This window comes from Watersipora subatra, chromosome 1 (assembly GCF_963576615.1).
Source record: "Watersipora subatra chromosome 1, tzWatSuba1.1, whole genome shotgun sequence".
NCBI lineage: Eukaryota > Metazoa > Bryozoa > Gymnolaemata > Cheilostomatida > Watersiporidae > Watersipora > Watersipora subatra.
The window spans coordinates 11,280,954-11,306,645 of record NC_088708.1 but is presented as its reverse complement, the minus strand read 5'-3'; the positions used below and the strand labels follow the sequence as shown (position 1 = coordinate 11,306,645).

At 36.2% G+C, this 25,692-nt stretch overlaps 2 protein-coding genes across 5 annotated transcripts in view; one reads left to right on the top strand and one right to left on the bottom strand.

Moving 5' to 3' along the window:
* The first annotated feature begins 5,213 nt into the window (after window positions 1-5,213).
* Window positions 5,214-24,198, top strand: LOC137409419 (DNA replication licensing factor MCM6-like). The gene is made up of 18 exons (XM_068095561.1): window positions 5,214-5,356; window positions 5,608-5,689; window positions 6,292-6,473; window positions 7,504-7,666; window positions 10,246-10,385; window positions 10,510-10,622; window positions 11,333-11,478; window positions 12,235-12,385; window positions 15,391-15,532; window positions 15,806-15,947; window positions 17,496-17,603; window positions 18,110-18,265; window positions 19,665-19,793; window positions 19,931-20,092; window positions 20,489-20,597; window positions 20,776-20,946; window positions 22,111-22,256; window positions 23,838-24,198. Exons 1-18 carry the CDS (start codon window positions 5,265-5,267, stop codon window positions 23,958-23,960), a joined length of 2,457 nt encoding a protein of 818 aa, XP_067951662.1. The 5' UTR covers window positions 5,214-5,264; the 3' UTR covers window positions 23,961-24,198.
* The window catches only part of LOC137409436 (arylsulfatase J-like), a 21,486-nt gene continuing 19,863 nt past the window's right edge, over window positions 24,070-25,692 (bottom strand). For all 4 annotated transcript variants that reach the window (XM_068095562.1, XM_068095563.1, XM_068095564.1 and 1 more), the window contains one exon: window positions 24,070-24,922. In XM_068095562.1, the coding sequence (XP_067951663.1) occupies window positions 24,533-24,922 (390 nt within the window). In that variant the 3' untranslated portion in view covers window positions 24,070-24,532. The remainder of the gene's footprint in view (window positions 24,923-25,692) is intronic.

The window sequence follows — 25,692 nt, the reverse complement described above, 5'->3', positions numbered from 1 at the left end:
GACCAACGTTTCGTCAGAATTGCATCATCAGAATCGTTGAGTCGTTAATGCTTATTCTGATCTGCTCATTCAGATCCTTCAAATGGTGTTAGTAATCAATTAAATACCATTAAAAGCTTTCAATTCAACATTACAAAGTTTTTCTCTGCTCATTATAGATTAGTTGGATTGGATTATTGGTACAGTGCCTTTCAAATTTAGCTTAGATGATAAATATGGAAATGTGGGCGGTGTCTGTCTCTACCTCATTGAGTGAAGTGTTTAGTCATCCTAATAACTCAGGGTGCATGATGTTCAGGTGATTTTAGTTTAGCAAAGAGTCTTTGACAGATGGAAAACCTGTATTGTATCTGAAAAAAATGTGTTAAAATTCAAACAAATATATGTTAAAAAGAAAAGTTGGGAATCCTCAATATGTTCTACCTTCTTATGTATCCTTTTTGTCACTTGAGTTGTTACTCTCAACTGATGCTTACTGCTTTAGGCAAAACATATGTAAATGACTTGCACTGTGTTTTCAACCTGCTGGTTTTTTGCAAGAGACTCGACCATTGTTTTATGGTTTCAGAAAGAGAATAATTGATGTCACTGCAAAGTATTGAAAAACTAGAAGTTATGGGCAGAAATCCTCTAGATTTCCAAAAAGCTACCATTCTAAATTACATACTCTATATACAATTGTGTTTTAATGTTCCTGGTTTTTCACACAAACCAACTACCACACATTTTTGGATAAGGTAAAAGTAAAAAAGGGTAAAACTTGTTTCATTTCCATATCGACACATATAATAGAACATTTATATGGTTGCCAGTATAGAAGTTATTGTGCTCACTCATTGAGTTATGTATAGATGTTGCCATTATACTAGACCCTTACATACACAACATCACTAAAAAGCTAGTATAAAGCACCGAATGTTTTTTAATAATAAAATAGCACATTTATCCATAAGCTGTAAGCTTATCAGCTGTTAATGACCTTAGAAAGCCGGCCATGTGACAACAGTTTTACACTACATACAGTCGAGCGTTGAAATATATAAATAATCTATTCTGATATTTGTTTTGTTCGTTTGTATGATGGAACAAATATTCTTACAAGAATCCATTTTGTTTCACGAAATTTCTTTCAAGAGACTAAAAAACGATGCTAAATATTATTGTTATGTATGACACCAATCATGTTCTCATTTTGTTTCATGTTATTCATTGTGAATGAGGTTATGTACCCTATAAATTCTACTAATCAATTGGTATTATTTACGTTTACCATAGAGCTATGTTCAATTAATAAGACATAGAGAGAGTTTTATACATACATACACAGTGAGCATCTAGTGGTTTTGTCGATATTTTGAGGGCAATAGAATTATGTAATATATACTGGTTATTCACATACAAGATACCAAAGAGCAAAGCTATTTGACACCCAAACAGGTCAAATAAAAAAATGGCTCCCTAACTACTTAGCCTGATATACACAATGGCTGAGTTAATATGGTCAAGGTTTATAAAATACACAAGCATTTGAGAAGATTGACTGGTCACTTCAAATTATCAATGCAAATTGTACCTACGAAATATATACATGTAACTATATAAACAACTTATAGATGCCTGAAGTAATAAAAATCTTTGCACGGAAAACTGATTTTTATTTAACATATAACGTGTTTTGTGCAGTTTGAAAAAATTAAAAGAAAAAATAAAACAATTGTCAAGGTTTTCACTTTGTCAAACAACTGTAACTTTCAAACTTCATATCATGAGGAAAATTTTTTGTGCTGGTCAAATAAATTAAGAAACAAAATAAAACAACTGTAAAAGTGCTTAAATGTAAATTAATAAGCAAGTAATAGCTAAATTAAGTCCGTTTTGCTACTATTACAATAAAAGATGATTTGGTAATGATACAATTAATACAAACTGAAAAAGACAAAATAAAAATCCTGGATATGTTGAATTAATAATAACTATTCGTTCATAGAAGTGTGTTTGTATAAAAAAGGTTACTGTTCCAGCAGAAGCTATTCATCAAAACATTGAATACGGTGATACTGGTACTTCTAAATACTGGTACAAATGTAAAAATGAGATATTGGACTGTCTTTGTCTGATACTTTGTCTGAGGGAAAATGTAGAGGCTATTCCCACTCGAGATAATACAATCGTCCGCATAAAAAGTTTTAGCCTTTACTGATTTAGCAATTGAACTTACGAAAAAGCGAAAATACAAGTGTATCGCACATTTGAAAGTAAAATGACACATTCAAAAAAAATCAGTGTTAGTAGCAAAAAATTAGTTGATAAACAATTTCAAAAAATAAATGCAAAAGGTAATATTAGTTAATAATCAAAAGTGCACATTTTGTGTGCAATTTAGCATCGTATGCGTGTGCATACTGTTTGCGGTATATGATAAGTGCAATAGAATGCGAATGGTTGTATAGCTCAGTGGTAAACACATGGTTGGAAATTTGTAGTTGCTAGATTCGCAAGTTCAAATCCAGCAGGATGCGATCTAGTGAATTTTAATTCCAAGATTTTAATAGCTATAGCTGGACATACACAAGATTCAAGACTCCAAGATTTATATACACGTATATAGGTTTTGAGTAGTGCAGATTTAGTGAAACAATAGAAACTGACTATAATGTACAACATACATAATTAGAGATAATTTGTTAACAGCAAGTCTACAATTGGTGGCTGGAGTGAAATGATGTTGATCCTAAATTGTACTGATTTGTATGTAGCCAGCGACCATGTTTATGGCGTTTTCATGTAATCACATCTTTAACTAGATGTTTGCATACTTGTGTGAGCCATTGTCTTTTTATTCATCTTTTGGCACCTCAAGGATTATTATCTTCACGATTACACATATCAGTAGAAATTTTTTGTCTGTTACCCATGGAAGGACAGTTTCACTTACATACATCTAAAAGCTACAAATGCACATGAGCACACTTTAGTATGATAGTATAGTATATGTAAGTGATTTGACAAGTAGTGCATCTCAGATAAGGCATTGATATCTCTGCAAGAAGGCACTAATTGGTACAAAACATTGCTGCCAACCCTCTCGTTCCTCACCACCTTTAATTGCCATCAATATCTTGTACCATCTCTTCACAAGTTTTTCTTGTGACTAACTACCTTGGTTTCCTATCCAAGATAAATGGGTATGGGTGGTGGTGCCATCTCTTCACAAGTTTTTCTTGTGACTAACTACCTTGGTTTCCTATCCAAGATAAATGGGTATGGGTGGTCAAGAGCTGTGCAGTAAATGGTTCCATGTTTTTATTTTCTGTTTCTATATCACATCACTCATTCTTTCCACACTGTCTCTATTGAGCACTGAGGTTATCTTTGCTATCTCATTGTCACAGCATCACACGCAGTCTGAGAGTTACATTGGTTTTGCTATAATCTGGTCGATGACGCTCAAATTTTTTTCAAATGTGTGTATGGTTGAAGCTCAATATCTGTAGACCATTCAGTAATAAAAACTCAAAAATGGGGTATCAGGACGTCACTCAAATTTTTTTTTAAACTTATCGTATCGTATCTCCATGCAAGGGCTAATATCCTATTGTAGAACTTTCTTTCTATTAACTGGCAGTTTAGCTTCTAGTGTTTTTGAGTGCTCGATATGTGAGCTTTTCTCATCTAACTATAGAAGTAATAGTCATTTAAACAATTTTCAAGTTTCAGAGACAAACTAGCTGACGGGTACTAAAAAACAGCATATAAACTATGGCAGGTAATTAGTGTAGTTGCCATTAGCTAAGTTAACTAATTAGCCAATAACAAAATTAGCAAATAAACTAGTTTGAACAACTTAAGCTAGTAACTTGAGCTTGGCTAAATCTTTCTTGCAATAAGAGCCATGAAGCCAGCTTGTAATTGTTATGCGCAATGATCTCTCACACAATCATGATCTTCAGCGTGTTAGTAGTAACCAATAGTGTTTTCGCAAGCGCTTCAAGCATGCATATTTCACCGGTGTAGTGAGTATATGCACAAACATTCCATATTATAGCGTTGTAGCCCCTTGGCCTAGAGGATAGCATAGCTATTATATCTGCATACCTGGAGGTTCTGAGGTAAAATCTAGTGCAAAGTGAATTTTTTCCTGTAACTTCATTGCTATAACTGGACATACAGATGGCAAAAGACCTGAGACAAATGCTAATTGACACACACAAACGCACGCACACACATTTATTAGATAATAATTATGTGTTTGCATTTTGGTCAAGCTACAAAAACGATAGCGTTTTTCTTTTGCAGCCGGTTTCATTAATCTACAAAAATATTAAACATTTTTTGTGTTTAAATGCATTAATTCTTGCGCAGAATTTTTTGCTGATTCTAAAAAATTTATGCCAGCCAGAAATGGTAAGCATGGCTTAATTCCACTTGAAAAAGCAATGGAATCCCTAGTGAAATAATTGATTATTTGCAATACAAGCAGCCAATAGTTTGAGCTAATGCATGTAGCTAAATTAGCAATTGTGGGTTACTGTTATGTTGATATAATGTCATAGGTCAGTTTTTGTAAGAATTCATTCTGTTTATTTGGGCGAATTGAATTAAATCAAGTCATTGAAGCTAGGAAAGCTAAAGAATTGAGAATTGAATTGTGATATTTTTGCTGTGAATTGAATTGATTCTTACACAACATATGGTGCAAAATAATTGGAAATTGAACTGTTAATTTTTTGATAAGAATTGACATGACATGAGTTATTTTTCAAAGCCTTATAAACATTTTTGAGATCAAGATGTTTTGATGACTGGCTTTGCTTTAATATGTTTGCAGCATATCAACTCTGGTAGTTTACTGTTTTACATATGACATAAAAGTCATCTAAACATAAAATGCAAAAACGTTAAAAACAAATAGAGATCTGTTTGAGTCTAGCTGTTTGTATTTTGACTTTTTGCTCTACTGTGGAGTTATCCGATCTATGTTTTTAAACTATCCTACACAACGCACCGGCTCCAGGCCTAATTGACTGCGCTTATCGTGTACATGTATGTATTTGTTTAGCGTCGTATGCATGCGACAGACTGCTATGATAAAAACGGCGCTTCGTTTTCTCTAAAGGGCTCGATTAATACATGTACATTACGGTATAGTAAAAGTTTACCAATGATGCGCACACGTGACATTTTTCGCGGGAAATATTATACCTAGTCGTCGATGTGCGAATCGCCAATTGTTTAGTGTTAGCAACAAATAATCTTTTTAAATAATGGACGTTACGGATACCAGTGCAGTTGCACAGAAACAAAAGGATGCCATTGGGGAGAAAACTCAAAAACTATTTCAGGATTTCTTAGAGTTGTAAGTAAACCACGTTGTAGTTAATCGTTTTGTTGTAGGCTTTGGTTACCTCTGAGTGTAGTTGTCACGAGCAATAGTTTTATTTCATGTAACGAATGCAGTTTCAAACTAATATTTTACAGGGTTGTACTTTCTTAGTGTACTTAAATTGACAAGGTGAGGAAGTCATGCTACTTTAAGGTTTGCATCGTCGCTCTTTACATGTAGCTTAACATTTTCCTTAACCATTAAGAAGTTGCTGTTTACTTTAGATTTAAGAGTGAAGGTGGTGGCGTGCCCAAATATCGGGAAGAAGCAAAGGAACTGATCCGACCAGAGCGTAACACATTAGAAGTAAGCATTTTACGGTTGTTGGTACTTGTAGCTTTTGTTCAACCCATTTGGCATCTATAGGATTAAAAATGTGCTCGTAACCTCATATATGAATTGTGCACACGGTTTAAAGGTCACTATGTGTTTATGTTTTTATATAAAACAACCTGTTTTAGTTCTAACATAGCATATTTAACATAACATATCGTAACTTTCAATCTATGTGGACATATCACAATCATACCTGCCAACTCTCACGCATTGGGCGTGAGACTCACGCAATCACCCCAAAGGAAAAATGGAAATGCGTGAGATTTTTGCCCCAATTTCCACAATTTTATATATACTATCATTGATACATCAATTGCCCCAAAACCTAATCTCACGCATTGCCCCACTCTTGGGTTGGCAGGTCTGATCACAATCTATATGGATATAAGTTTTGATTAGAACACTAAGTCATAAAAACCATCACTCATGAATAAGTTTGCCTTTACAAAGTCATTGTGCTTAATTTTATAAAGTTCCATATCATACAACAGCTTTGCAAAATTCTCACTGTCTTGAATCCTTCTCTGTCATTAATTATATTATTAACAATCACATTGCCAACTGTATTTCAGGTCAGCTTTAATGATGTCGAAGCATTTAACCAGCGACTGGCGACAACGATTCTTGAGGAGTACTACAGGGTCTATCCTTACGTTTGCGCAGCTCTTAAAATATATATTCAGGATATTGGAGAAGATATTCCTGTGAGCAAGGATGTTTATGTCAGTTTTGTGGATGTGGCAGCAAAAGCTAAGTAAGTTATAATACGTTTGAGGTTTTAGCTGCGTTTAATGAATAAAAACGAAGATCTCATATGAGGGTTAGACATACTGGTAGTTTGCTGGTTCTTCCACAGTTAAACCATAACTGCCACGTACAACTTTTATTGTAGTGTCTAAGTAAATCAGACTCACTGATTCCGATTTTGTAGTCTGAATAAAGATTGGTCCACTAACCTTCAAAGTAATTAAGGCTTTTTTACAGCGTTTTAATATCGGTCTCGAAAACAATACAATCGGCACAAGCTCCGCCCATAAATATTTGACGTAGCCTAGCTTTTTAGGAACGGAAGTTAGGGATGTTTAGTCTGATTTAGAATGATAGAGATGGGTGTCTTAAAACCCATTATTATCTAAATTCAGCCTTCAAAATCTTCTGTCTTTTATGAAAGGTAGATAAACTATTTAACATTGCTCGTAGTGTGTTACAGGATGGTTAATAGGCTAAACGCCGAGAAAAATGAGCTCAAAAGAACGCGATTTTATCACAAGCTACTGTTGTTATCCTGCTTTTTTGAGCGCATTAATAACTATGCAATGTTTAATAGCTTAACTACCTTTCAAAAAAGACTGCGATTATTTTGAAGGCTGAATTTAGATAATAATGGGTTGTAAGACACACATCTCTATCATTCTAAATCAGACTAAACATCGCTAACTTCCGTTCCTAAAAAGCTAGGTTGCGTCACATGTTTATGGGCGGAGCTTATTATGACGATTGTGTTGTTTTCGAGACGGATATTAAAACGCTTTGAAAAAGCCTTCATGACCTTGAAAGTTTGTTGACCAATCTTTATTTTGAGTACAAAATCGGAATCAGCGTGTCTGATTTACCTAAAAAATACGATAAAAGTTGTACGTGGCAGTTATGGTGTAAGCTAGGAGAATACTAACATCTTATAGGCTGTTGTACCTTATGTATAGTCTTAAATTATAAACATATTCGTAAGTATAAAGTTATAAATATATTACATAGCGATTACAGTTTCCATGTTGTGAATACAGAGTGCGAGAGCTAACGACTTCTAAGGTAGGCACACTGCTCCGAATCACTGGGCAGGTTGTGCGGACACACCCTGTGCACCCCGAACTAGTTAAAGGCAGCTTTATCTGTCTTGACTGCCAAACAGTCATCAAGGATGTCGAACAGCAATTTAAGTACACACAGGTGAGCATTGATATGATTTGTCTTGCCATGATTCAGTAGATTTATTATGATTTGTTGGCATTATACAACCAAATAAATAAAAGAACTTTATTATTGTAAATTCAAATTGGCAGCTTGACAGCACTCATTTTACAAACACACGGTTGATTGAAGGTCGTAATATTCTTATCAGTTGGTAGTTGAAGTGCGTTCTTCATTAGTAATTACTTGGCGAAGGTGTGGAAAATGTGGTCTCTGTAGAACTTGAACGGGCCCTAAACAATTTTTTCAGCAGAGCAAAACGCAAATAATATCATCAACACAAATAATGATAACCTTTTAGCCGTATAGGCGCTAAGCAAAACTTGTCAAACTAGTCGTTCATATACCATCGTAAATGTAAACCGTTTTTCACATACGTCGAAGTATCCAGACCGCATTGAACAAGGAACTGCTATTAGTCTGATACATATATTACTTATTTCTGGTGTTGCTTTTAACCTAGTGCTGCACAATAAAACGATACCATTCGATGTGACGATATATTTCAGTGGATGATTTTATATTTTGTCAGTTTTCAAATCGATATGAATATCAAAGTCGATATTTTATCGTTATATCATTTATTACTGTAGTTGTCCACTCTCCTTATTGTGAAGAGGGGACAACTCCTGTCTTTCAACCGATATCCCTCCCAATATCCTTTCATATCGTTCATGTTAAAGCCTAACACTATATATCGATAGAAAACAACTCCAATGTTCGATATTTGTCAATATTTGATATATTTAGAGACCAAATAATCAAATGTACACGCAAAGATATTGTGCAGCACTATTTTAACATTTTGAGCCCTAACGGCTGTTGTTTCGGCATTGCATAAGGTGTGTCAGAAACCCTAGCGACCGGAATATCGGCATTCACATGGCTCTGTCTACAAAAGCTGTTTATAAGTAGCAGCATAAATCAATTAAATTAATTCTTAAACCGGATGTTAGATCAGGAATTTCACTTCCATTTTAAGTTTTCAAATATCTTTCTCAACTGTTTTCGTTATAATAACAAATTTTATTAGAACGATATAGGGAAAAAAAATCGATGTGACTTGTTCATTGGTAGGTCATGGATGGTTGTGATGCAAATGAAAAATTTTATGATACTAATTATAATTTTCCAGTCTATTGTGAGTCATGAAATGATGATGAACGTTCGCTCAATGAATATGATAATACTGTAAAGATTTTTTCGAGCTTTTAAAGTCGTACGAATTTTTGTGGGTTTCAGCCTGAATAATGGTGAAATAATGGTTTTTTTCTGTTTGATGGCATTTCCTGTGGGTTGCCCGACTTTTTTTTTACTAGTGTTTTACCAAATATTATTGTATTATGAACACATTTGGATATATTTGATAAAAGTTTAAAAACTCTGGATCTTTGGACAACTTGCCCAGGGTGACTGACACGCATTGACAAGAACGGCTAGGGTTCAAAAGGTTAAAGTTTTAACAAAAAAGCCGAAAAGCTTTGAAGTTAGAAAACAAACTTCGGCACGAACAGAAACAACCAAAGAATTACTTGTTATTGATGTAATCAAGTGATTATTAGTATGATTTTGTGGACACTTTTCTACTGATCACTTGCTATTATGAGTGTGTAAAGATCAAAGAATGTCAAATGGAGATGTCGTTCAATTATAAGATGGTGCTCTATTTTTCAACCCTTCTCCCATAGTGGCAATCAAATAGAGGTGGCATTCAATTAGAGGTTTTACGGTACCTGTAATTAGATGTTTCAGAATACAATCTAAGCTGTAAGTAATAATCGTGAAGAGGTGGTAAAGAGGTTTGACTGAGTGAAAGAATAGACCGAATAGAATTTACGCGTGCCACTTGTTTTAAGTTCATCACTAGACAGTTTTTTGGCACTGAGTGGACAACTCTGAATTTTGGCAAAAGCGGAATGTGGTTTACTAAAAGCTATTTTTACCAGCTGTTTACTTATGCTCACAAAACTTGGAATGTTTTCAAAAAATACTTCGTATATTTTACCTTTTGAGAATTACCTTATATATTAAAACAAATCTCTCTAATTTAATGTCACTTGTCAGAAAATTTGTCTGGCGATCAAGGGTCAAGGTGATCATAATTGAGATTTCAATGTTTTAGTGATTGACGATAAAATTTGTTGACTCGGTAGTAAATGCTCTTTTGAATGCAGTATGATTCTCTCAACAATCTAACATATGCAGTGTTGCTCAATGTAACAATCTAACATATGCAGTGTTGCTCAATGTAACAATCTAACATATGCAGTGTTGCTCAATGTAACAATCTAACATATGCAGTGTTGCTCAATGTAACAATCTGACATATGCAGTGTTGCTCAATGTAACAATCTAACATATGCAGTGTTGCTCAATGTAACAATCTAACATATGCAGTGTTGCTCAATGTAACAATCTAACATATGCAGTGTTGCTCAATGTAACAATCTAACATATGCAGTGTTGCTCAATGTAACAATCTAACATATGCAGTGTTGCTCAATGTTTTGTGTTGACATATAAATTATTCTAAGCACTGTCTCCCATGTTCATTGCAGCCATCAATCTGCCGAAATCCAACATGCAACAACAGAAGCAGGTTCATGCTGAATGTGAACAAGTCCAACTTTGTTGACTTTCAGAAAGTTCGGATACAAGAGACTCAAGCAGAACTGCCACGTGGAAATATTCCTCGTTGGTGGGTCTTTTACGTGTCTATAGTATCATACCCTGCGCATTTGATATTTCTCAACTCTCTTGCTATCAATTTCATTGAAATCAAAGCATTTATGGGCAGAATATTTAAGAGTTGTCTGTTTTAGTGTGGAGATAATTCTAAGGGCTGAGGCAGTAGAGATGGCGCAGGCTGGAGATAAGTGTGATTTTACTGGCACCCTCATAGTTGTACCAGATGTAAGACAACTCAATGTTCCCGGTAAGTCACACTTGAGGATGTCACATTACTTGTTATAAGTCTGAATATTTGGCATGCGGTTCAATCTATCCTGATATTTGCATTTCCATTGAATTCGTCATATTGGAGCAAATGTTTGTATAAGGATTGTATTTTGTTTAATTCATTCCTGAGCCCAAAAACAAACAACAATAAATATTTGGAGTGGTTTCATATAGCATTAAAGCAAATGCATTATAAAAAAAACTATGAAAAATACTTTATCTAAATTAATTTTTGAAAAATAACTTGATAGACAAACTAATAATCAGTTGAAAGGTTTTTATTGTTCCTCAACCATAAAAGCGCATATCTTCAGTAGTCGAGTGGATTACATAAAAAACTTTAAATTACTTAATCTAGACATTAATCTAGACATTAATTAACATTTAATTACTTAATCTTACACTAGACATAGTTTATATTTGCTAAATTTATATACTTTATTATTCGTTGGTTTTATTTTTAAATTCTACCAATTTGCTTTCATCTGCATAACTGTTGTGCTTTGAAAAACTTATGGGTGTCATATTTGGCAAATGACTTCGTGTCGAGACAAATATTTAAACTAATTTTACACGGTATAGCCAAAATTCATACATAGAGGTGATTGCATATCGATGTTAGACTATTTTGTCATATCCTATCGCCATCAATATAAGGCACACCAACTCAGTTTTTGACATTTTTAGGAGCACGGGCAGAGAGTGCCCCTCGAGGCAAGATGAACGAAGGCTATGAGATGGAGGGTGTACAAGGGCTAAAGGCATTGGGTGTGAGAGACCTCAACTACAGGCTCGCCTTCCTTGCCTGCTCTGTCAAATCCTCCAATCCAAGAGTAGGTCTCATATAATCAGGTCAAGGTCGTGTGTAATCTGTGTTTTTACAGGAATGTAAACTATATGTGTATATATGAAATGTATATATGTAATATGAAACATGATTCTTTCAATGTTAAGATGTTTTTGGCTCAGGTTTTCAATATGTTTGACCTGTTATTGTGATATGCTAAAACTGTCAGCATAAGTGCACTTGATGAAAGTTACCAGAAATGATGATTTGGCAGCTGGGATACTTTGGAGTCAAATGTGCATGTAAATCAACAGGCTTTTTTATTAATAATGACTGTAAACTTTAACAAGTGGCAACCAGCGCAGGAATCATTGGTTTCTTATAAAGATTGTAATGGAAGACTTAGTGAGATTCTTTATAGCATTATTACGGAAAACGATATCACTCTGTTTATCTAAGTCTGGAGGTAGCAGAATTACTTATGCTTAGGCCTAAAACATTGAGCAGTGTGCCAGTAAGGTTGCTGTCGACAGCAATAGAGAAGCTAGAATTACTTTTTGTCAGTAAGCCTGTAGTTTGTTTGGCATTTAACGCTGCGTCTTTAAGTTGTTGAGGAGTTGCTATGTGCATTACAAGTCTGCTGTCCTATTACTGTCATACTGATTAGCAGTTTCCCTTTCCTGCTTCCACATAGCACTTTGTTTAGATTTGGGCTTTAGTTAATGCATGTAAAACTGCACTGGTGATGGACCAGTGCCAAGAGTGCACAACTCCCTGATAGTGTCTCACACCCTGTTGTTAGTTTGGTGGACAGCGCAGTGGGGATGAAGAGCTGACTACAGAGAAATGTCGTGAACAGATGACAACTCAGGAGTGGGAAAAGGTCTTTTCTATGAGCCAGGATAGGAGTCTGTACACAAACCTTTGTAACAGCCTCTTCCCTACCATTCATGGTTGGTGACTCCCTTGCTTGGTGTCTCTAAATTTTTAATGCTGGTGTAACTTGTGCGTTTTAGGATTTTTTATTGTTTACAGGGAGATTAGCCTTTAAACTTTATAATAGCCCTTTGCGGGCTGCTTTCAGCTATGAGAATCCAATAGTAACATTTGTAATCTGACAAGCAGTTGGTCATTTAGCCTGAAAATGTTGAATATAGTCCTGGACACACGAAATAGTACAAAAATCCAATGAACTTGGCTGTTATAAACATTCCTCGAGTGGTTTCGTTTGAGGTCAGTCGACATACTGAGCTATTTTCTTCCCCTTTTTTGGTGCATAAAGTAGTTTAAGTGGACGCATAAAGTTTGACGTGTTTTCTATATCTGGCACACAAACTTATTGTTATTAATTGAGAGAGTGGGTTCACAATGTTAGTCAGACTGAACCCTGTTGACTGGATTGGAACACAAAAAGCTGTAATTAATTTCGATTTCGCCATCATATAGTCTTTTTTTTTCTTCACAACACGCAATATTGTCATTACAGATTTCATGCTTATAAGATTTATCAATGAAAATTGCAGGTTATTTTAATCGGGCTTTGTCGGGACTTGATACCATAACAAAAGCTGCCATACACTTGTGAAGGGTGCACCTCGGTAGTCGGAATGCCGTATGCGTATCCTTGCCTGTAGAGAATCTGAAGGGACCTCAAGTCTGTCGAGATGTCTCAATCAGCTAAATTAGGTTTTTTTTAGGGTTTACACACAGTGTTGATGGCACATGCTCTAGGTTCAGTGTCGCGGTGTTTGTTCAAAGTATTTGACGTCAATTTTAGTTGCAGTTACTACCGTTACAACATCCTTAAAATTTGTCTTAAACATGTGGTTGCGTCAAATTTAAGTTGATCTTAAAAGAAAGCATTTTTTTTTTCTCTATCAGTTGATATGCTGTTTGTTGTGTTACGCGATCGCATTGCCAAGATATTTGAAGATTAAAACCGAAAAAATCTGATCGCCGTAAAAACGCTCAGGCCACAAAAACGTGCCCAGACTTGCCCAAAATGATGTCACGCGTTAGGCAACCTGTCTCTATCTCTCGTATTTACATTGGCTATTTGCGATAAAAGTCTAGTCTTACGCAGCTCTATTGGCGTATATCTTATTTTGTATTTGCTCATGTTGGCTAGAATAAAATTTTAAATCCTGCTACAGATGCATTATTATGAATGTTTCAAAGGCCTCAAATAACGAAAATTGAAAATTTGTTCTACTCACTTTCTCCAAATGTTGTGTAAACATTTGGGTACCGTCTACCAATTCTACCGGTCTACAGTAATTCTGTCAAGTCAACTATGTAAAACGCGGTCTTTGTATCAGCTCAGTTCTGCAGCTACCCATACTAACGATATACAGCCTCCCATAAGCCCCGCCCACATTATGTCGCCTATCCTTGGGGCGAGGCTGTATATCATTGCCTACACCGTCTACGTACTAGTTTCTTACTAGTAGTATTCTTACAGAATACTACCGAAGTGAAATAAGCAAGCCACGTCTTTGAAAAGAATATAGACAGGGATAGAGTTTTAAGGATGAGAAGTCTGCTGCAAACTGGATTTGAACTCACATTCTCCAGTTCTGCGGACATCCATGTACCATATCCAATTCACTACAATATTCTGCAAATCATGTTTTGCATTATCTTCAACAATATTATTTTATTATATAATTTTTACAAGCAAAAATATTTTCATCTCGGCATAAAGCTTTTATTAAAAATATTCATCAAGTCGTGGCCACTCACATGGTCTTAGCTGATACAATAAGACAAATTCATCTACTGCAACAAACTCAAACAAAACATCATGGCTTATGCAGCACGCATTCAAGTCTCTCTTTCCCCTTTATGGCAATTTCCACACTGACAAAGCTTCTTCGGCTGGTGGGACGACATAAGCATTCTGTAATCAGTAAAACAAATGCAATAAATATATGTCATTCATAGATATGTCATTCTAAAGCGTATCTATTGACAGCTTCCAAATTGGGAGTTAAATAGATTGCGAGTGTAATTTTAAAAACAAATAAACATTTAATAAAGGCACAAGTACGCCAAGCCAACGATTCGAAGCTTTGGTTCTGGAAATTAAAGATTTGCAATGATCAATCGATTTTACCCACTTCCTACGAGTGAAAATAATTTGTAATCATGACTCTAATTTACCAAAAAAAAATTCGAAAAAAATATTATAGCTAGGTAAAACGGCAGATAAGCTATGAAACGATGATTGGAGATAGCAAAGAATTATCATTTTATTAATTAGTATATGTATTTATGACTATAAAAATATTACATTTACTTAGGTATAGAAGACTCTAAGTTAATTTACCTCCATTCTGTCTTCCTCTGCAGCAAAACGCTGCTGACGCCTGTCAGCTTTGACCATAAGCTGTCTACTCCAATCTTTTACTAAAAATTGCTCAGATAACTCTGAGTCGCAGTCGCTCGAACTTGAAGCCATTTTAAAACTATGTATAACTTAGTAATTGTTGAAACGCGTTGAATCAGTAACGATGAGAATGAATTCTCTAACGATGAGAATCTTCGAGATCACAGACAACGCGCCTTACGAGTGATAACATTTATTACGGCCTATATAAAAATTTCGCGCTCATGATTGGCTAACAAAGCGACCTCATATTTATCGCTCGTGGTTTCGTTTCAGATACCTTGCTTGTGACGTCACGAAAGAAGCACCCGCTGGAACGTGAGCTTTTTAAAAGAGGGCCTCATTCAAACGCATATATCTCTGGACAGGGTTGGTCTACAAAGACAAAAATGGCATCAAATTGTAGCTGATGTTTTAGCCTTTTATGGGTCTTAATTTCATTAAATTGAATTTTTTGACGCAACCACATCTTTAAAGGCAGAATTTTGCTGGCCAATATACATCCAGCGCATGTCTTGTTAAATTTATCAATTCTATATAAATCATGAAGAAAACAGTTTCGGTGTGCAGGAAATGAAGAGGTGAAGAGAGGAGTGTTACTCATGCTGTTCGGAGGCGTGCCTAAAAAGACAGCGGAGGGAACCAACCTGAGAGGAGATATCAACATCTGTGTGGTGGGGGATCCTAGCACTGCCAAAAGCCAGGTTCTCAAGTATGTCTGCGTATTTTCTCTATGGTTGAAAGACCCAGACCCAAATTTCTCAGCTTGGCTAGAGGTTATCGAAAACTCAGTTTCTTTAGGGCAGACTCAATTAAAGTTTGATGCCTTATTTAATTAATTTACAAGAAAGTATTAACATTATATTTGTCTGGAGCGAGAGATTTTAATACGAGAGAAATGTGTATGTTGTCATATTAGATGGTCCCACCCTGAGTTTTGTCCGAAGACACGGTTTGTATAAAAATCGGGACATTTTGTCTATAGGATGGTGGAGGAATTCAGCCCACGCGCCATCTACACCAGTGGGAAAGCGTCAACCGCTGCCGGTCTTACTGCTGCCGTTGTCAAGGATGAGGAGTCACATGAGTTTGTTATTGAAGCGGGAGCCCTTATGCTCGCTGACAATGTAAGTTTTCTCATTTATCCTACTTTGGTGCTGCTGCCATTATTTGATGTACTCAGCGCAAACCCGATTCTGAGCTTTTTGTAAGGTATGATTGTATTGTCCGTTTAAATTTGTAGCAAGTTGCCTAACAGTCATATAAAGGTTTTCGGACCACCATCAACAAGTTGTTTTAGTTCTTAAGAAAAGCCATCTGAGGAGAACCTTTTCAATGCATGTCGGAAAAAAAGTTATTTCAGTATTTTATGTCTGATAGCTATAACTACTCAAAATATGGGACACCCTTGTAATGGTTTAATTGGTTGTCACTGGATGGCTTAAGAACTGACAATTTCGTGTAATAACTTGTGTCGAATTGAATTATTCTTATATTTCCAATGAGTTGTATTTTTAAATTATTTATTTTCCTTTGTCAAATAAACAAATGTACATTACAAAGCCATAACAAAACAAATCAAAACTTAGCGTTCTGCATTCTGAAGAAAGCAAAATAAGCAAAAGAGTGTAGACATAACAATTAACACTGTAAACATAACGATTAACAATGTAAACATAACAATTAACAGTGTAGACAACAAATTTTATGATTTTCTTTGGTCACTCGCTTGGTGGGCTCAAAGTATATTATTAGTTTTTAATATGGTAACATGGTTTTTCTAACAAAAAATATAGCAGATGCGAGGTATCGAACAGCGCAGCAGTATGACCTTGGCAGCAGGTGCTTTCCATCTTGGTCATGTTTAATAGCCAACCTGTTAGACCAAGGCCAATACTTTATGCCATGATGGTTCAGCATAGCCCCAAGTTTGTTCAACTCCGCTACCTTTTCATTGTATGATGCGTACATCAGCTCTGAACTCTTGGGCCACAAGCTCATTATTATTACTTGCTTACAGTAGCCAAAGGTTAGGTATTGCTCGGCGTAGCGCAAGAGTTTTGCCAGCACAGCCTCTGCACTGTTGTGTTTGTTCTCTAAGTCCATGGCTCCCACCGCAAAAACTATGATGTCTTGAACCTGTTGGTTCTCCGGGATTTTGAGAAATTGAGTCGTCGCTTGCGGACTAAGTCGATAAGTCATAGCGACTCCTCTGTCCTCGTAGTAGGTAGATGCAATGCTCGCGAGCCAAACCATGTGGGAGTCTCCAATCACTTCAACCTTTCAAGACAGCGTCCAGTTTAAAATGAAGCTTTCAATTTTCAACTCAAAGATAGCTAAAGAATATCGGAACATTCTGTAACTTGTTACAAAAAGATGAAGCTTACCTTCAAGGGCAACTCCATTCTGTTGATCACTCCAAAAAATTCTGAGTTTGATTTATTATCTTTAAACTTTAATGCTGTATTGGCTGTTAACATTCCTTGAAGAGCTATTGCAAAATGAATTTATTAGCCTGTATTTGAATCCAAAATAGCCTGGCACGGCTTCATAAAGTTATACAAAAAGCTTGAGGATTATAAGTTACTTACGGAATTGCTTTGGATGCATGAGGCTAATCCTAGAATTGTATGTGTGATGAATTGGCATTCGCTTACAAGGAAATCCTGTTTCAGGGCGTATGCTGTATTGATGAGTTTGACAAGATGGACCCTAAAGATCAAGTTGCTATTCATGAAGCCATGGAACAGCAAACAATTTCTATAACCAAAGCTGGTGTCAAGGTCAGCTATGCTACTTGGCCTCTTAATACAAAATTTTTGTTGGTGAAGGCGTCCAATTAATTCGAAAGGTTGATTGTTGCAGCAAGAATTCTTGAAGGGTCACAGATTACTTTTAAAAAAAGTGACTTTTCATTAATTTTCTGTCTCATGAGTGGATTTAAATTAGGAAGATTACAAATCTGCGTTAGTGTGATAAGGATAACCGATTTCCTTAACCTTGAAAGTGCTACTCTAACAAAAACCTTACAGAAGTTTCAATTATAGGGGAGTTGTTAGCATTGAGCACAACTATTGCTAACTCACACCTCGGTTATGTAGCCTGCATTCTAAGCAAGATCATTTACTCATTTTTTGAGAAATGTCCTGTTAATAAAAATTGTTTCTTTGTCATTAGAATAACACTGTAGAAGGAAATAAATTCTGTGCAATCTGAAATATATTTTAAAATTTGCAGAGGACAATGGCAAAGTAAATCATAGCAGTTTGTATTTCTACTTCATTAATAGGCAACTCTGAATGCTAGAACATCGATACTGGCAGCGGCTAATCCAATAGGGGGCCGTTATGATCGAAGTAAAGCTTTACGACAAAACATTGCCATGTCAGCACCCATCATGTCAAGATTTGACCTTTTCTTCATCTTGGTCGATGAATGCAATGAGGTATGGACACTCCTATCTCAACCGAATATTATTGTAGTTTATAGCAGCAAACAAGCGTATTAAAAGGTTTCAGGAGAAGACGAGTCTAAAATCAATATAATTTTATCTTTTTATGCTTACTGTGTGAATGGCTTTTTCATTCACACACGCATCACTTGCAGTCTGCCAGACTGGGTCTGATTAACTACAATTTGGTTGATGGTTCTCCAATATCTTTTCACAGGTTTATTTGATTGATTGAGGCTTTATATCTGCCAACGTTTTTTAGTAAAAACTGTAAATGGTGTACGGCAGCACTCCAATGAAGTAAATGTGCATGCGTCTTATTGATTGTATTCCAGTACATTGTTCCCCAAAATGACTAGGCCTGCGTTTGTTGTTACAAAAAACTAGCAGTAGCATTTGATTGTGTTACTGTATACTACCCTTTGCAGAATGAGCTTACTAACAAATAACTTTCTGTTGAAATAATTACTCTGCGTATAGAGGTATAATGTATTCATACTAATACGACAGAATTCTGACAATATGACAATAAGACTTGCTAAAACTTGAGCCAAACCTAATATCAGAACTTAACTCTCATCAATATGCTAAATGTAAAATATCAATAGTGACTGATTTTGCACACTGGTTGTATTTTATTGCATAAGCTTTCACTTGCTGCATCTTTAGGGCTTTATGATGACTCTATTAACCGTGATTCCATTTGTGGAAAAACTACTTACTTATCTGTAACATCTTAACTCTTAGCTCCGGAGGACTGGCTCATGCTCACAGTCCTCATCTCCTGGACTCTACTAAAGTAATTAAAAGTGCTCCGTTCGAGACATTATTGCAGTTGCATGTGTGTTCGAGACATTATTGTCTTTATTGCCACTAGCAGTGCTCAAAATTAATCTTGAGTACGGCATTTTTACGCAATATTCGAATTGGATATTTTTTGAGAAACACAATACAACAAATAAAGCCATTTCATTGCGCCTGTCGAGCCAACTTCCAACCCAGAAAAATTATATTTCATGCCGAAGGATCAAAGGTGTTTATGAGAGCTGCTGCCGTCTACAGCGCCTGGCCTGTTGCTGTTGCAGTATAAATCTTGAAAATGTCCTCCGTTGTAAATTGCCTCCATTGCCGATTCAAATGCTGTCTGTTAAAACTCTGCATATTGAAAATGGTTCCCTCTGTCAATTCAACAGTACAAAAAAAGATCTGTCGAATGAAGGTGATTAATGACCACCCATTGTGAGCTGTCAACTATGATTCTTTTCTTAAAAGAGGGCCTTAAATTGCAGTTGTCAGTAATTATTAGTTCTCTATGGAAGATCATAGCTTGAAGATTTATCCCAATGAATACGACAAAGATACAGCATACACGTGTATTATATAATTTTTACAGGTAATCGATTACGCCATAGCCAGAAAAATTGTTGACTTGCATGCCGGGAATATGGATGATGGTGAGAGGATGTACACCGCTGATGAGATCCAGAGATATATAACATTTGCTCGGCAGTTCAAGCCTCTGGTATGTCAGTTCTGCCATCCTCAATGGGTTTTTCATGTGTTTTCTTATGACCAATTCTTGTTTTCCTCTGGCAGAAGGTTGTTGCTGCATTTTGTTGTCATGTGGTTAGAGGTCACAAGTGGTCTGTTCTGCTGCAGCTTACTAGAGATGCGCAAGAGTACATTGTTGAAGAGTACAAGAGGTTAAGGCAGAGGGACGCGTCAGGTACAACCCGTTCGGCATGGAGAATTACCGTACGCCAGTTAGAAAGCATGATACGTTTGTCAGAGGCCATGGCCAGGATGGCATGCTCAGAAGAGGTAAGTATGCCATGCCATATATAGTATGTAATGCTCAGAAGAGGTAAGTATGCCATGCCATATATAGTATGTATGTCAATTGGGAGCTTGCTAAAGTTTCTGAGATTGTTTTCAAGAACAGTATTAAAATTTAAATAATATTTCTGCCTAACGGATCTTAAATTTGTCACTCGCATAGTTTGTATTCCAGGTTGTATGTTGCAGTTTTTATCATAGTCATTCGTGTTGGTTTGTTATAATAATATATTAGTTCAACAAATTTGATTTCAATGTTAGTTGATCCCTTAAAGGCTATTTATTCTCAAGCTAATGATATCAAACTGCGCATTCAAACAGTCTGTCACCCTCTCAAACTAGCCAAGTACCAACCAGCGTGTTCCCATTTACTCATGATAGGTGCGCCCCACGCATGTAAAGGAGGCTTGCAGACTATTGAACAAGTCCATCATTAGAGTAGAACAGCCCGACATCCAATTGGAGCAGGATGAAGAGGACATGGCTATGGGTGAGTTGTCATCCCTTTTAGTTTTTCATTCCATCAACTTGATATAGAAATGCATTACCAAAATTAATTTTTTCAATACACGACACCTTGTAAATCTATGTTCTACAAGACACCTAATGTACTTAATGCAGTATCTACAATGTTGTGGCTGTCTGAAAAATGAGTCCCCTCTCTGTAGACGATGCTCCTCCTTCGCCTACACCTGATTCAGAACAACCAAGTCAAGAGTCGATCGAGGGAGCTTCGAGCATTCCAAAAAAGCCAACGACGATGAGTTATGAGGCCTACAAGCAGATGACAAATCTCATTCTATATCATATGAAGCAGCAGGAGCAGCTGAGTGAGCTCGGTTAGTATTTCTGCTGCCATCTCACTTATCCCTTTCCATTAATGCTGCCATGACAAGACCACGTTTCCACTTATGAAATACTAAGTTGTATTGATGAACACAATATATATCTATATCTATGCGTATAGGGAATTTATACCCTGCAGCTGTTACATTAACCATTATCCTTCCTGTTAGAAGAGTTAGCTGCGCTTCTATTTCGATCAACACTGTTTTGAGCTTATGACTTGTTTTACTGGCAGCTGTTAGGTCTCAAATATCTTTGTCTCTAGTCATGCAGTCTCTAGTCGTGTAGTCTCTAGTCATGCAGTCTCTAGTCATTCAGTCTCTAGTCGTGTAGTCTCTAGTCGTGTAGTCTCTAGTCCTGTAGTCTCTAGTCATGCAGTCTCTAGTCGTGTAGTCTCTAGTCGTGTAGTCTCTAGTCATGTAGTCTCTAGTCATGCAGTCTCTAGTCATGCAGTCTCTAGTCCTGTAGTCTCTAGTCATGCAGTCTCTAGTCCTGTAGTCTCTAGTCATGCAGTCTCTAGTCATGCAGTCTCTAGTCCTGTAGTCTCTAGTCATGGAGTCTCTAGTCATGTAGTCTCTAGTCATGCAGTCTCTAGTCCTGTAGTCTCTAGTCATGCAATCTCTAGTCTTGTAGTCTCTAGTCATGCAGTCGTGGTTATTACTAATATAGAGGCTGGTTTACACTAGGAAACAAAGATTTGTACCTTTTGCTATTAAATCTCATGAGGAAATTGCGATGTCAACTGGCATGTGATTCACCTGTTCGATACGAATGATATGTTTACTTTTATGGTTAATGAGTAAAATGAAACAGCTGATAGTGTTTAAAATCCTACTTGACAACGTTGATTTCTTGTCAAACGTAACCATTAATGAGTCAACAAAAACTTATGGCTCGGAAATGAGTACAAATGCAAAAGGTAACAGATAAAAACCATTAGCAGTCCGCTACTGGTCCATATGCTACAGGAACTCTCATCATTGCAGTGTAAATGGATTGCTGATGGTCATCACAGACATAGTGGCTGAGGATTGGGTTACCGTTTATTGCTTACGCACGATATTTTGGTTTTGGTGTTGACGATTTAAAGTTGTAATATCGTTATCTTTTAAAGATCCGGTACTATGACTTGTAGTGGCCTGTTCGGTCTCTTGTAGCCGATGATGAAGAGGAAACGGGTGTGCGACAGACAGAGCTCGTTAACTGGTACCTCAAGGAGATGGAACATGAGATTGAAAGTGAGGCCGAACTTGTGGAGAAAAAAAATCTAGTGGAAAAAGTTATCTATAAACTAATTCACGTGGTATGTGTCATGTGACTTCGCGTTTGTCATGCACCTTATCTATGGGTCGAATCACTAGTGGTTTGATAGCTAATCTTCCTTTCTACTCAACCACTTCTACTGCTATCATCATTTACGACTGATGCTTTGGCCTGGTCTCGCGAAGTTGTAGTTGTGTGGTGTTGTGTGGTTTTTAAATCCAAGATCCTTTCGGGTTTTCTTTACGTAATCATGTACAGTTACACTTCGACATTCAAACTTGTTCTGCTTCAAGATTTTCTTCGAAGTTATCTAATGTCGGGGCTAGTATTCCCAAATGAATACTCTGCGGTTTATTTAATTCACTTCACATTCCAATAACTTAATGATAAGTATCTCCGGTAATTTCATGAACCATTAAAACAAATTCATATATAAAACTATGTAAACAGCTGAATATCAAAGTAATCATAATGAATATAATTTAGTGTTACTTTACCTTAGAGGGACAAACCGAACGCATAGGCTCAGCAACCTGCAGGTTTTCAGGTCGAGATGGCCTCTAAGATACAGAGCTAGTCTAACTTGTACCGTGCGTACTTGAATTAAAAACCAAAAAAATCTGTAATTGTCCATTTTATCTAACTCTCCAGTTTCACTTGTTCGTGTTTTCTTTTTCCCCTCATCTTTCTTCATGATGCGCACTAAACAGCTCCATAGAATTTGTAAACAATTGATCGAACAACATTTGCTTGTTTTCTGATAATTTATTGACTTGATTCTAAGAAAGCATTGCTTTTTTTTCACCAATACCACCAGGATCCTTGACTTTAACTCAATAAGGAATGTCAGAAATGCTATTATTTTAATATTTTTTTAAACACTAGACTGATATTTGTGCCAACTTAATGTCTCACGTCTAGAAGTCCTGTATGCTAAATGATTGATCCTAAGTGGAGGTTTAACTCTATATGTTTACTAATACGCTCCCTATAGCAGTTATTCTTCAAGTAAGGCAACTTTTAGAATGCTTTACACTTCTAACCCCATCAATTTCACTCTAATAGATCAATTACATAAAGTGAGATGAAGGATTACCAGCTGTTTAATTGGTAAAGAGAATGTGTGATATCCATGATCTGATAAGTGACAGGTTTTATTGTTGCACAACTCTCTGGCTCTTGAGTCATTAGATGGGCAAAGTGACTGGACTGATGAAAGAGCCAGGCAGCCATTGTTATTTGTTTTCAAGCATCTGACAGCTAATTCCTTCTCTGTCTCTGTTCTCTGTCGCAATCATTTGCATTAATCTGAATTCAAGCTATTGAAATAATGATGAAATGCCTGATACATCTAGTATGTATGTAGAAATCTTTTGTTGATTGAAATGTCAGTACTGGCATGTTACAGTCATTCATTGTCCTCGCCGATGCTATGGCTGTCAGACGCTGGCCAACGATCTCTTCATGTGTCAGAACTCAAAATATATTGGGAAATGTAAATTGTTCTGTAGTTTCACCGCATAAATTTTTTGCCACAAGCTTTGCATACATCGATGTGTAATTTTGGCATGGTCATTCATTTGGCACTGACCCGGTGTGTTGAATATATTTTGGCTTACAGGACCATGCACTTATTCAGCTGACACAGACAGGAATCAAATCAACGGATTCGAAAAAAGTTCCAACTATTGAACAAGACCCAATTCTTGTGCTTCATCCAAATTATCTCGTTTCTGATTTGTAATATTTCACATTATTTTTTTATTGCTATTGCATGTACTGGAACACATCTGCTGGAACTGACCAACTGTTTTTTCACTCAACTGGCTCATTCACTTTCAATATTCATGGTATGAAATTTGAATTTTTTATTGTAATCCATTTCACTTCAATGTATATTGCTGTAGTATATTTACTGTTAAAAATAAAGGAGCTTTGTTATAAATAATAAAATATATGGTATCTTTACGATATTGTAAAAACTACTGATTGAACGGAAGAGATGATGCCATAATTGCGCTTCACATGGCATCCTCGCGAACATCTGATATGCTTCGTAACATTCCTAGCTGTAGCAGCCATCATTGGTAACCCTGAGGAATCCAGTCCTAGATAGGCTTACAAAGGATGCCAATATATACACAGATTACACGTGCGTAGGCTTGGTGATAGAGTAACTAATGTTGACTAGGTCATTGTAACTGTCCACCAAGCCTTTGGGAATGTTGGGACGCGGATTACGAAAGTATCTACAGCGAATGTAAAATCTAACTATTTGCACAAATAGTAGACAGTCTATGCCAAGACTGCTGAGCATCATGATTGCATAAACGCGCTATCAAAGATTAAGTAGAAAAATGTGACAGCTAAGATGTAAGTAGATGTCGCAGAGCTGGCTGAGCTGACAGACAGCGTCCAGGATTGCCATGTGTATCCAAAGTTAACAGGATCACCCTCTTCTTGAGCCTTACCGGGTTTGTCATACTTGACTGTTTCATTAAAATCTGTGATAGTCGATCTAATGAATGACAAAATTGACTCCCCCTCCAAGTCGATTATATTATGCATCTCGCAAGGGTCAGCCGACAAGTCAAATAGGCATGCTCTGTCTGCAGGGTTGCATGGTAGGTTGTCCCTTATACTGCAATTTGGACTGTTTGGCGAATACCACTCATCCATTTTTGCTAGCTTTCCATCAGTATTCACCTTGAAAATATAAAAACTGCATAGTGGCAGCAGTACATTTATCAGCAGAATTTGTGAGAGTTAATAGTACGACACTAATGTTTATATTTGTGCAGTACTATATTGCCGTGAGAGCAAATAGTAGTCACTAATGTTTATATTTGTGCAGTACTATATTGCCATGAGAGCGAATAGTAAGTCACTAATGTTGACATTTGTGTCGTACTATATTGCTACATCTTAGGGAACCAAACCTAGTTGCTCTTCAGGCCGTAAATACCAACAGCAACAGTAGTCCTTGCAGTTATTAATTAATATTTGTCAAGCATTCGTGACCGTATCTATATCTATAGATTTCTATAAAATCCTTACACCAAACTGCTACAACAGTAGAAAACACTGAATTCATCTAGACATAGATTTGCTGTTGGCGAAAAAAGTGATTCAAATAAAATAAAACTTGAAACTAATGGAAGTAGCAAGAAATATAAGAAATTTTTAATGTTAATTTAATGTTATAGCTAGCTATGTGAGACTAGCTTCATCTCTCTATCACTGTCTCTATTTGTGCACCATCAGTCTCCTGTATCTCCATGAATATACCTAAATGTGTCTGTTTTAATGTAAAGTGAAAAAAAACCTTTTTTGTATTATTTATTTTAGTTTCTAACATATAGTGTAATTTCTACATAGTTTTACATGATAAATTTGCTTTAATGCTATATCTTTAAAGCTATATCTTTAATGCTATATCTTTAATGCTATATCTTTTCACCTTTTTTAGATGTACA